The sequence below is a fragment of the Rhodotorula graminis genome (genome assembly GCF_001329695.1).
Source record: "Rhodotorula graminis WP1 unplaced genomic scaffold RHOBAscaffold_17, whole genome shotgun sequence".
Taxonomy (NCBI): Eukaryota; Fungi; Basidiomycota; class Microbotryomycetes; order Sporidiobolales; family Sporidiobolaceae; genus Rhodotorula; species Rhodotorula graminis.
In genome coordinates, this window is record NW_017264944.1 from 245,521 (window position 1) to 257,750 (window position 12,230).

The following is a 12,230-nucleotide window of genomic DNA, read 5'->3' on the forward strand; positions in this document are numbered from 1 at the left end:
GGAGACAAGCTGGATGGCCAGAGTAGACTACACTACATCGACTGAGAGCTTCCACCTGGCAGCTCAGAGGCGAGAGCGAGGGGTGCGGCTTTCATCTCGGCGGCCGCAACTTCATCGAAGGCTCGCTGTTCTCCCACCTCGCTGTGCTCTGCCGCCCGACGTCGACCACTCGCGCAAGATGGCACCAACAACAGCGCGCAGGCGACCAGCCGCCTTCCTCCTCCTCGCGTCGCTCCTCGTCGCCCTCGTCTCGGTCCTCCCCTCCGCGTCGGCGGCCTCGCTCCTCGCGATAGACTACGGCACAGACTCGTTCAAGGCCTCGCTCGTCAAGCCCGGCGTCCCCTTCGACGTCCTCCTCACCAAAGAGGGCCGCCGCAAGACCCAGGCCATCGTTACCTACCGCGGCGACGAGCGCTTTGTCGGTGGCGACGCGGAGGGCCTCGTGCGTCCACCTTTGTCTGCTGCATCCGGGGTCACACGCACCGCACGAGCTCACCTCGACACCGCACCCCGCAGGCCACCCGCTTCCCGCAAGACACGCTCCACTCGGCCAAGCTCCTCCTCGCGCACCCGCCCTCGCACCCGCAAGCCCAGCTCCACTCGGCCCTGTACGACCTCCCGCAGACCACCACGGCCCGCTCGTCGCCCGCTGTCACCCTCGGCACCGGCAGCAAGCGCAGCACCATCCCCGTCGAGGAGGCCCTCGCCTTCCAGTTCGTCTACGCCAAGGAGCTCGCCGAGGACGCCGCGCGCGAGCCCGTCCGCGACACGGTCGTCACCGTGCCCGGCTGGTTCGCCGACAAGGAGCGTCGGGCCATCATGGACGCGGCCGACGTCGCCGGGCTCCGGGTCGTCGGGCTCGTCAATGACGGCGCGGCCGGTGCGTCCCTCCCTCTTTCTCTCTACCTCCCTCTGTCGTGTCACTGACCTTCGTCCTCGTGCGCAGCTGCCGTCAACTACGCCATGGGCCGCACCTTCCCGGCCTTGCCGACCTACCACCTCATCTACGACCTCGGCTCGGGCTCGCTCCGAGTCTCGCTCGTCTCGCTCAAGTCGGCCCTCCTCCCCGACCCGCACTCGCTGTCGGACCCGCCTCAGATGAAGAACGTGACGGCCCTCACCGTCCACGGCTTCGCGTACGACCTCGAGGTCGGCGGCTACGTGTTCGACCGCATCGTGCGCGACCTGCTCGTCGAGGCGTTCAACGACACGGTCGGCAAGCAGCTCGCCCAGGGCAAGAAGGTGACCGACGACAAGCGCGCCATGGCCAAGCTCCTCAAGGAGGCGACTCGCGTCAAGCAGGTCCTGAGCGCCAACACGGCCGCCAACGCTCGTGTGCGTCTCCCGCCATCTCTCTCTCTCCCCCCTCGTCTCTTCTCCCCGCCCGGCGCCTGACTGACACCTATCGCCGTCTCTTCACAGATCGAGGGCCTCATCGACGACCTCGACTTCCGCACCGAGATCACGCGCGCCGCCCTCGAGGCTCGCGCCGCGTCCCTGGTCCCGCACCTGTCGAGCGCCATCCGGTCGGCCCTCGAGACGGCCTCGCTCGCCCTGTCCGACATCGAGTCGGTCATCCTCGTCGGCGGCTCGTCGCGTGTCCCGCTCGTGCAGGCCGCCGTCGCCGAGGCCGTCGGTGCCGACAAGATCGCCAAGAACGTCAACGCAGACGAGGCCGGCGTCCTCGGCGCCGCCCTGTACGGCGCGAGCAGCGTTCCCGGGTTCCGCACCAAGGACATTCGCGTCGTCGACGTGACGCCGTTCGCCGTCGACGTCGCCTACGAGGCGGAGAAGGGCTCGGCTGGTGCGTCCCCTCTCGCCCGTTCTGCTCGTCGAGCCGCAGCCCGAGCGATATCCTGACGAGCCCTTGCGCATCTTCTGCCCTGCGTACAGACGGCGAGCCGCGCATCATCACGACGCACCTGTTCCCGGCCCACACCAAGCTCCCGTCGCGCAAGACGCTCACCCTGCGCCGCACGACCGACTTCTCGCTCGACCTGTCGTACCCGAGCTCGTCGCTCCCCGCCGCACCGGCCGGCCACCTGTCGACCGTGCGCCTGACGGGCATCACGAGCGCGTGCGCCATCCTCACGAGCGAGCAGCTCGTCAACGCGACCGTCCAGGTCCCGCTCGAGCTCGACGCCAACGGCCTCGTCAAGGTCGGCAAGGCCGTCCTCACCCTGCGCGAGGACGACGCCGAGGCGGCCAAGAACGGCGACAAGAACGGCGTCGCCGACAAGCTCAAGGGCCTGTTCTCGCGCTTTGCGGGCAAGAACGGCACCGAGTCGGGCTCGACTGCCGGTGGTGCGGGCGCGTCGGCCGAGGGCGCCGGCGACGAGAGCGCCGAGGGCGTCGAGCACGACAAGGAGGCCATGTCGGACGAGGACAAGGCCGAGCTTGACCGGCTCCTCGCCGAGGCGGCGCTGCCGCCGGCCAAGGTCACGCTCGGCATCGAGATCGTTCAGCCGCAGGAGGGCGGCAAGAGCATGGCCAAGGAGGACCTCGTCGACGCCAAGAAGCGGTGCGTCCCCCTTTCTCCCCTCTTGGTCGTCGCAGCGTGGCCCTTTTCCTCTTTCGCGAGCTCCTCGACCTGACGCTTCCTCCTCTTATCCCCCTCGCACAGCCTCCGCGACGCCAAGTCGGCCCTGACGCGCAAGCTCGCCCGCGAGGAGGCGCGCAACGTCCTCGAGGCGTACGTCTACAAGGTCCGCGACCTCGTCGAGGGCGGCTCGCGCGAGAGCGACGCTTTTGTCGCCGCATCGGTCCCGGCCGAGCGCGAGAAGGTGCGCGAGCTGCAGAGCCAGACGGCAGAGTGGCTGTGGGACGAGGGCGAGGCGGCAGAGACCAAGGCGCTCAAGGACAAGAAGCGCGAGCTCGAGTGCGTCGTCGTGTCCCCTCTTCTCGTTCTCTCGATCGCGGTCGACGTCGTTCAACGACTGACCTGCTCGGTCCCTCCCTCGCAGGAAACTCGTCAAGCACATCCTGTCGCGCTCGACCGAGGCGCTCGCCCGTCCTGCGGCGCTCTCGTCGCTCCACTCGACCCTCTCGACCGCGACGACCTTCCTCTCGTCCGCGCGCGCCAACGCCACCGCGACGACCGCGTCGGACCCGGACGCGCCGCAGCGGTTCACGGCCGACGAGCTCGACAAGTTCGAGGGGCTCGTGCGCGAGTCGCAGACGTGGGTCTCGGACGTCGAGGCGCGCCAGCACAAGCTCAAGGCGCACGAGGACCCGGCCGTGCGCGTCGCCGAGGTCGACAAGAAGCTCAAGGAGGTCGAACGCGAGCTCGCCAAGCTCGAGAAGAAGAAGGTCCCGCGCAGGAGGAAGGCGGGCACCAAGGCCGAGACGGTCAAGCCTGAGCCGACCGCCGCCGGCAAGGAGCACATGAAGGACGAGCTCTAGACGACGACGACGACGACGACGAAGCTCTTGACGTAGCACCATCATCTGCAGCAGCATACCTCTCTCTCTTTCCTTTCCTTGCACACCAAACGTTCCGCTCCCTCTGTCGTCGCGTGGCTCGAGAGTGCCGTACAGTGGGGAGAATCGCGTTCCAGGGATATCTACAAAGCATGGATTGCCCTTCGCTGCCGCCCGAACCAGGATCATGGGAGAAGAAGAAGAAGAAGAGAAAAAGGGCGAGGGGGAGAGAATGAGAGAGAAAGAGAGAGGCCTCATGCGCCCTCTCGCCTCGAGCCGTCCTGCCCTCGACGACGGACGACCCCGCCGACCGAGAAAGATGCCCTCCTCACTTACGCCTGCTGCTGCTGCGGCGTGGCGCCTGCGACCGGGCCCGAGTCGGTGCTGTCCTCGATGTGGTGGAAGTCGAGGATCTCGGAGTACATCATGACCTGTGGCGCAAGAGAGGAACGTGAGCGACAGGTCCGTGCGCGTTGCGCGAGAAGGTGTGGGTGTCGTTGTCGGCAACAGGAGGAGAAAGGCGGGTGGGCGACGTTGGAGGAGATCGAGAAGAAGGAAGGGCAGACGATGATCGAGGGGGATCGACAAGGAAGCGTCGTCGGTAGGATCGACCGCGCGATGCACGTGGAAGGACGGAGCGACGAGGAGGGACGACAAAGGGAGAGGGAGAATAGAAGGAGGCGAGGAGAGAGAAGGCGAGGAGAAAGAGGGAGAGGGGGACGAACCTTCCAGGTGTCGACAGGCAGGTCGGCGTCGTTGAAGCTCCAGTCGAACGCCTCTGGTGCGACAGGCTCGTCGGTCGGGTCGTGGTACGGCGCGAGGTACTCGTGCGCGAGTGCCTGCGTCGCGTCGATGCGCTTGCGCGGGTCGAACACGAGCATCTTCTCGAGGAGGTCGAGCGCTTGAGGGTCGGCGCCGCGGAACTTTTGCGAGAAGGGGACACGCTCGCGTTTGGGGAGCGACTGGACGAAGCGGAGGGTCTGCGGGAGGCGACGAGAAGGTCAGTACAGGTCGCTCTGAACGCAACCTCTCTCGGCGCACGGTGCGGCCGCGAGACTGGCTCGTCGCGGAGAGGAAAGGGGAAAGCGGGCGACGCACGTTCTCCGAGCAGATGGTCTGGATGACCTCGTCGGGCGGCGTCCCCAACAGCTCGGTGATGATCGAGAACTGGTTGACGTGGTCCTTGCCCGGGAAGAGCGGGCGCCCTTCCAGCATCTCGGCAAAGATGCACCCTGCGCTCCAGATGTCGACTGCGCAAAGACGAGCGTCAGTGGGGATTTCTCCTGCGCCACGTCGATACCGCCGCAGCGGCTCCCAGAAGGAAGAGCGCGCCGGGCGGAACGAGGGAGGGCAGAGAGAGAAAGGGGGTGAGGCTCACCGGCGACGTCGTACTTCTGCCACGTGAGCATGATCTCGGGTGCTCGGTAGTAGCGCGTCGATACGTAGCCCGTCATCTGCGGGTCGGCGAGGCGAGCGAGGCCAAAGTCGCAGATCTTGAGGTCGCAGTTCTCGTTGACGAGGATGTTGGACGGCTTGAGGTCGCGGTGGACGACACCCGCCGAGTGCACGTACTTGAGGCCGCGCTGTGGAGGTAGGGGGGACGAGTCAGTACGTGCTCTAGCTGCTTGCGCGAGACGAAGGCGGTCGGGCTCTGCGCGCCGGCCGACCTCGCCGCGACGAAAGAGGACGAGGCGGACGCACCAGGATCTGGTACAGGAAGTACTGGATGAACTGCTTCTCGAGCGGTCGGCTCGTCAACAGGCGGTGGAGGTCGGTACCGAGGAGCTCGGTGACGAAGTAGATGTCCTCGAGCGGCGAGATGAAGATGTCGGACAGCGAGATGATGTTCTCGTGCTGGATGTGCTTGAGGAGCTTGAGCTCGCGGTACGTCCGCTTGGCGAGGACCGGGGTACCTGTCGACGCAGAGAGAGCAGGGCGGAGTTGGGGGACGAGTCGGCAGGTGGTGAGGGAGGGGAGGGGAGGAGGATCGCGCCGTCAGTGGCAGGCTCGACAGGATAGAGAGAGGGAGGAGGAGAGGACGCACTGAACGGCTTCATGCTGATCACGACGAACGCACGCACATACACCGCCTCGAATCGTCAGCAACGCGCTCTCGCTCCTCGCTCCTCGCTCCTCGCTCCTCGCGCGGCCGTCGAGCAGAGAACATCGGTCGGGCTCACATCTTCTTGATGGCCGTCATCTGGCCGGTCAACTGCGCGACAGGAAGGGGAGAGTCAGTCGTTGGTCGGCGGTCGGACTAATCGGCCGAGGTCCGGCGCGAGCTCGAGGCGGTGCGGAGGACGGCGCCTCGAGGGAGAGAGGGGGACGGACCTCGTCCTTGGCCGAGCACACGAGGCCGAACGCGCCCATGCCGACGGGTTGCAGGTCGACATACCGCCTGGGCGAACGGGAACAGGCGGTGCGGGGCGAGGTGGGTGGTGCAGGCGGCGGCGGGGCGGGCGAGCGAGGGCGTATCGGTGGTCGAGAGAGTAAGTCGGAGCGAGGGGCGCGTCGAGGAGGGAACCAGTCAGCGCACGAGCGAGAGAGGATCGCCAGTCGCTGCCAGAACACGAGGCCCTCCGCAGAGGCCGCCCCCCCCCCTCGCACCGCCGTCGCGCTCGCTCGCACGGCTGCGCTGGTAGGCCGAGTAGCCCGCCTGGTGCTCCTTGAGAGCTCAGGAGCTGCCCAACCGGTCCCAGAGGGCCGGTGGAGGGCGTGCGAGGCCGATCATCCTCGTCCGGCAGAGGTGGCGGGACCTGGCGACTGCTCGTCCTCGGCGCACGGCACGGCTGCGAGAGGTGGGAGAGCGGGCGTGGACGCACGTCGTGACCTCGAAGACGGTGCCAAAGATCGAGAGCTTGACAAAGTCGGCCATGGTTTGGAGGAACGAGAGAGGGAGAGGCGACCGTCCCCTCGCAAGCCTCGCGCTCGCTCTCTTGCTCCCACCACTCGCTGTGCGCCTTGTTGCGCGGTCTTGTACACTCGCTGTGCCTCCTGGCTAGCCACCGAGTGCACCGGCGCACCCGCTCGCCGTCGCCTCGTCCTCTCCTCCTCCTCGTCCTCCTCGCGCTCTCGCCGCGGCTCGTCTCGCCCGCTCTCGCGTGCCCTCGCACTGCGTTGCCTGGCCCTGCTCCGCACGGCACACACGCTCTGCTCCGAGCTACTTTGCCGGCTGCCAAGCACGTTGCGTCCATGCTGCGACGGCCTCGTCGCCGGCCAGCTTCGTCACCGCCTCCATGGCGAGCTCGGGGCGAGCGCTTCCTATCTCTGCGGTGTGCGGCGGTCGTACGGCTCTCGCCGTGGTCCGCGTGCATGCGCCCGCTGGCTCTGCGCGAGGCACAGCGCCCCAGAGTTGCGACCCGCCCTCGGCTCGTTCTAGACCTCGTCTCGCGCGGGTCCAAAACTCTCGCCGAGTCGGGCGCAGCTGCAGCACTTTTCGAGGGTCGCCGCGTGTGCTCTGAGCTGGGCTTGCGGGCTGTCCCGTACGACGCATCGACGCGGCGGCTTGAGCAGACGGCGCCCGACGCTCGGCCGACGGCTTCGTCGCCCATTCGCGGCACCTGTTCTTCCTCCCGGCCTGCTGGCGTTCCCACTGCCTCGTCGAGTCCCGCACTCGGTCCCGAAAATGCTCGCTGAGGCTCGCGCCTCGTCGGCGAGGCAGCGGCTCGCGGCGTCCGGGCGCTCAGACCTCGCAGGCAGCCGGACGTCGCCCTCGCGCCCGCCGTGCGCGCGCCCCTCGATCACTCGCTGCTCGCCAAGCTGTCGGCTTTGACTGCTCGCTATGCTAGGGCGGACTGGCCAGAGGACCGCGAGCGCGAGGCGGATGCGGCGCCAGCTGGCGCTGTGTTTGTCCTTGAGCCGTCCTTCCTCGCTCGGCTGTCGTCGATACTCGCTGCGCTGTCGTGCACGACCTGCTAGAAGCTGCCTCAGGAGCTCTGTGGCGGGCCTCTCCAGGACAGTGCTCGAGCGCTGCTCTCGAGCGCAGCGCCGCCCTGTCGCCGCCGCCGGCAACTCGTTGCGCCCGATTATGAACGTCTCTCGCTCGCCTACGGTCCCAAGGCTTCCTCGATGGGGTCTCTCAGTCACTGCGAAGCCTGTCACGAGCTGCAGGGTCGAACGCACGGTGCCATCTGCGCGGAGCTCAACTTGGGAAGGTCAATGTCGACGCATGTCTGCGAGTTTCTCGTTCACGTCTTTCTCTACAGTCTCTGCAACAGCTCTGCTCGACCATTCGAGACGTACTGGTCGAGACGAACGGACCGCAGCCGTGGCAGGGAGCCTGCGTCGCCTCCACGTAAGCGCGCTTTGACCGCTGTCGGGTAGTGTGCTCCGCTTTGACGCTTTCGACGACCCCAGCTCCTTCGTTCGCGCGAGAGCTATGTACCGCGCTTTGTGGTTACCGGAATGCGAGAGCTGGCTCAGCTGATGCGCCGAGCACAAGCGACAGACCACGCGGCGCCACGTGACCCACCCCGCACTTTCACGGCAGGCCGCGCGCTGGGTGGGGAGCTGCTCGCTCCTCGCCTTTCACCCACACCAGCGCACAGCAACCACCGCTGCACCGACCATGCTGTGCACACGCCTGCCACAGCTCTATCGCCCAAGCGCGCGGCTCCACCGCGCCCTCCACACCTCGCCGCCGCTGCTCGCGACGCTCGGCCTCAGGGCGGAGGACCCGGCGCGCAAGTGGGAGCGCAGGGCGGCACTGAGCCCCGAGGCGGTCAACACGCTCGTCGCCGAGGGCCACGAGGTGCTCGTCGAGCGCTGCGCCAAGCGCGCCATTCCCGCGAGCGATTACGAGGAGGTGAGCCGGACGCTCCTTTCTCGCACCCCCTCGTCTTGCACCGCCCTGCAGTCGAGCTGACCAGCACTCCTTGCGATACAGGTCGGAGCCACGCTCGTCGACAAGCTCGAGGCGTCTCGGTGCGACGTCGTCGTCGGCGTCAAGGAGCCCGTCCAGTCGTCCCTGTCCTCGTCCACCTCGTCGACCGACAAGCCGCACGCGCACCTCGCCTTCTTCCACTGCCACAAGGGCCAGAGCTACAACTTCTCGCTCCTGCGCACCCTCCTCGACTCGTCCAAGGCGGCCGGCACCTCGTTCATCGACTACGAGCTCCTCACCTCGCCTTCAAAGGGCTCGACCGTCCGCTCCGACCCGACCATCCCGACCGCACCTCCTCCAGCCGCCAAGCGCACGATCGGCTTTGGCTCCCTCGCCGGCTATAGCGGCATGGCCGACGGCCTCGCGCAGCTCGGCACCAAGCTCCTCGCGGCAAAGGGCGTGCCGAGCCCGTTCCTGTCGCTCGTCCGGCCCCTGCAGGCGGGACGTGTCGAGAAGATCAAGCTCGAGCTCGAGCGGGTCGGAAGGGAGGTTGGAGAGGGCAAGATGGCCGGGATGGACGGTCCGGTGCGTCGACGAACTCGCTTCCCCTCCCCTCTCCTCGCTCGAGCACTAGCTGACAGCCTTTCCTCTCCGCAGCTCGTCATCACGCTCTCGGGTCGAGGAAAGGTGGGCGACGGTGCGCGCAAGGCGCTGGACGAGCTCGGCGTGCGGTGGGTCAAGGCGGACGAGCTGGCCAGCGTCGCCAAGTCCGGTGCGTCGTCTCGATTCACAACCTCGTCGTTGCCTCACTAACCTTTTCACGCGTACAGGCGACGTCAAGACTATCTATGCGTGTCACCTCGAACTCGCCGACTACCTCGTCAGCCGCGACGGCAAGCCTTTCGAGCGCGAGCAGTACCGCAAGCACCCCGACCAGTTCGAGTCGGTCTTTCACACCAAGGTGCGCCTCCCTCTCCCTCTTCCTGCCACTCGGGGTCCCCTGATTGACGTTCCCTGCGTCACAGATCGCGCCCTACTCGAGCGTGCTGCTGAACGGCGGCTTCTGGGCGCCTGGATGCCCTCGACTGCTCACGACGGCGCAGCTCGCCGAGCTGCAGTCGCGCTCCGACAACCGCCTCATCTCGATCGTCGACGTCTCGTGCGACTGGGAGGTGCGTCCCGCCTCCTCTCGTCCTCGTCAAACAGGGATTCGCACTTACTCGACCTTCCTCGCAGGGCGGGCTCGAGTTCGTCAAGGCGGCCACGACGCTCGACGATCCGGTCGTACAGTTCGACGCCATCGCCAACCGTCTGCATCGCGAGTGCGTCCTCTTTCACTGCCGGTCCGTCCTCGGCGGGAACTAGCCCTGACGTTCTCTTCCTCCTCGCCCTCTTCCTCCTTGCCCGCCTCGCCAGTCCCGCTCACCCGACCTCGACTCAGCTCTCGAGCGTCGAGATCCTCCCGTCTGCCTTCCCGATCGACGCGACCGAGCACTTCTCTCGCGGCCTGCTCCCGTACGTGCGGTACCTCCTCGAGGACCCGGCGCTCGAGAAGGAGGGCGAGGACGGCAAGGAGATTCGCGACGCGCTGCGGCGGGCGACGCTCGTGGAGGACGGCAAGCTCACGGAGCGGCACGAGTGGCTGTATCGGGTGCTCGAGGAGGCCAAGAGCTCGTCGAGGAGGCAGAAGGCGGTGGTGCTCGGTGCCGGGTGCGTCCCTTCTTTCTCTTCCTTTTCGACTCTGGGCCGCAGAAGGCTGATCTCGAAGCCTACAGACTTGTCGCAGGACCTGCGGTGCGCACGCTCGCCGAGAGGGACATTCTCGACGTCGTCGTCGGTGCGCACGCGCCCCTTCCCCGCCTCATCCGCAGCGCCCGCTCACGCTCTCCCTCTCGCGCCCACAGCGAGCAACGATCTTCCCGCCGCACAAGCACTCGCCGCCGACTACGCCAACGTCGACTCGGTCCACCTCGATGCGTCGGACAAGGCGGCGCTGTCGAACCTGGTTGCGAGCGCCGACGTGGTCCTCAGGTGCGTCGGTCGCTCCCTCGCCCTCATCGCGTCGCTCGACGCTCACCTTGTCCTCACATCCAGCCTTCTACCTGCATCTCTGCACGTCGACGTCGCCAAGCTGTGCATCGAGCACGGCACCTCGCTCGTCACCGCCTCGTACACCTCGCCTCAAATGGCGCAGCTCAACGACGAGTACGTCCCGTGCTTCTCTCCCTCCTTCTTCTACCTTCGACTCTGACGACCCCCTTTGGCAGGGCAAAGAAGGCCAACGTCGTCCTCCTCAACGAGCTCGGGCTGGTGCGTCCCAAGCCGCACGTCCCTCGCTTCCCTCAGAGGCAGATCTTGACCCTCTCTCGCCCACGCAGGACCCGGGTATCGACCACGTCACGGCGATGCGGCTGATCGAGGAGGCTCGTTCGACCGGTAACAAGGTGCGCCCGACGCCTGCGCTTCCTGTTGAGCCTCGCCATTGACGTCGCGACGCCGGCGCAGATCTCGTCCTTCGTCTCGTTCTGCGGCGGCCTGCCGAGCCCGGAGCTCAGCAACGGTCCTCTCGGCTACAAGTTCTCGTGCGTCCAGCTTCAACAACCTGGACGAGCCCGCATTGACTCGCTGCCCTGCAGGTGGTCGCCTCGAGGCGTCCTCACCGCCGCCCTCAACTCGGCGACTTTCCGCCTCGGCGGTCGCGACGTCGCCATTCCCTCCGACAAGCTCCTGTCGCAGAACTTTCCCCACGTCCCCCTCCTGCGCGGCTTCGCCTTTGAGGGCGTCGCCAACCGCGACTCGCTCGCCTACCTCCCCGAGTACGGCTTGCCGTCCGACCTCCCGACCATCCTGCGCGGCACCCTGCGGTACCCGGGCTTCGCGCTCGTCGTGCGCTGCTTCCGCACGCTCGGGCTCTTGAGCCTCGAGCCGTTCGAGGCGCCGATCGGCCGGTGGGACGAGCTCGTCGACGCCTGCGCGAGGCGGCTCGGCGTCGAGCACACCGGCGAGCGTGCGGTCGAGGCGGTATTGGTGGACGAGAGCGACGAGCTCGTCGCAGAGACTGTCCAGGCCCTCTCTGAGTGCGTCCCGCTTCTCTCTCTCTCTTCGCCTGTACGCTCTGACCTCTCTCGACACTTGCAGGCTCGCCCTTCTTCCCGCCTCGCGCGCCGTCGCCAACCTTCCTCCCCTCCCTTCTTCCCCTCTCGCTCCTCTGGACTACCTTTCCATCCTCCTCGCGCACCAGCTCCGCTACCACCCGGGCGAGCGAGACGCCGTCGTCCTGCACCACGAGGTGACGACGCGCTCGGACGAGGGCAAGGACGAGCTCTTTACCTCGACACTTGTACAGGTGCGCTCCTCTTCCTCGCTTCGTCCAGACCCCTCGACCCGAACTGACTGCGTCCTTTCATGCAGTACGGGGACGACAAGGCGTCGGCGATGGCGACGACCGTGGGCGTTGTGCGTCTCGGTCCTCTCGCATTCCCTTTGATCGCCCGGTACTGACTCTCGACTCTCACGCAGCCTATCGCTCTCGGCGCCCTGCTCTTCCTCGACGGCAAGATCGCCCAACGAGGCCTCGTGTCGCCGTCAAGCGAGGAGGTCTGGCGCCCTCTGCTCGCCTCGTTCGAGAAAGGCGGCCTGTGCCCGGTCGAGCGTCGTCAGAAGGGAACGAGGGGAGTGCTCCAGACGCTCGAGGCGACGATGCACGGAGAGAGCTGGGCTTAGTCGGTCTGGGCGCGGTGGGCGGGAGGAACAGACGAGGCCGCGAGTCGGAGCTCTCTCTTCCAGCAGCAACTATGTACATTCTGTCACGCGTCGCCTCTCAGAGTGGAAAGCAAGCATCGCCTGACTGCAGCAAGCCTGCGAGACGCTTGTCGAGCTGTACCTCGAGACAGGCGTCGGCGAGCCCACGTGCCCCTCATCCTCACTGGAGGACGCTCGCCGCGATGGACGACGCAGATGACCACCTTCATGCACAGCTCTTGCAGCG

General features: G+C 67.0%; 3 protein-coding genes across 3 annotated transcripts; 2 read left to right on the forward strand and 1 right to left on the reverse strand.

Moving 5' to 3' along the window:
- Window positions 1-178: 178 nt before the first annotated feature.
- RHOBADRAFT_39795 (uncharacterized protein) lies at window positions 179-3,506 on the forward strand (the record flags this gene model as incomplete). Its single annotated transcript, XM_018413657.1, has 7 exons — window positions 179-442; window positions 517-880; window positions 947-1,335; window positions 1,423-1,804; window positions 1,894-2,521; window positions 2,624-2,878; window positions 2,964-3,506. 7 exons carry the CDS (start codon window positions 179-181, stop codon window positions 3,400-3,402), a joined length of 2,721 nt encoding a protein of 906 aa, XP_018268101.1. The 3' UTR covers window positions 3,403-3,506.
- Window positions 3,507-3,527: 21 nt separating this feature from the next.
- On the reverse strand, window positions 3,528-6,295 carry RHOBADRAFT_30374 (mitogen-activated protein kinase HOG1; the record flags this gene model as incomplete). Its single annotated transcript, XM_018412906.1, has 9 exons — window positions 3,528-3,851; window positions 4,146-4,400; window positions 4,519-4,670; window positions 4,799-5,003; window positions 5,122-5,333; window positions 5,465-5,478; window positions 5,601-5,632; window positions 5,752-5,818; window positions 6,243-6,295. 9 exons carry the CDS (start codon window positions 6,293-6,295, stop codon window positions 3,753-3,755), a joined length of 1,089 nt encoding a protein of 362 aa, XP_018268102.1. The 3' UTR covers window positions 3,528-3,752.
- Window positions 6,296-8,065: 1,770 nt separating this feature from the next.
- On the forward strand, window positions 8,066-11,881 carry RHOBADRAFT_6031 (uncharacterized protein; the record flags this gene model as incomplete). The annotated part of the gene is made up of 17 exons (XM_018418449.1): window positions 8,066-8,224; window positions 8,306-8,827; window positions 8,900-9,014; window positions 9,073-9,203; window positions 9,268-9,414; window positions 9,479-9,531; window positions 9,659-9,893; window positions 9,914-10,079; window positions 10,147-10,273; window positions 10,337-10,447; window positions 10,510-10,552; window positions 10,621-10,686; window positions 10,748-10,824; window positions 10,879-11,319; window positions 11,381-11,588; window positions 11,654-11,698; window positions 11,762-11,881. Coding segments are annotated over 17 exons (2,766 nt in total), but the record flags the coding sequence as incomplete, so codon positions are not given.
- Window positions 11,882-12,230: the final 349 nt, after the last annotated feature.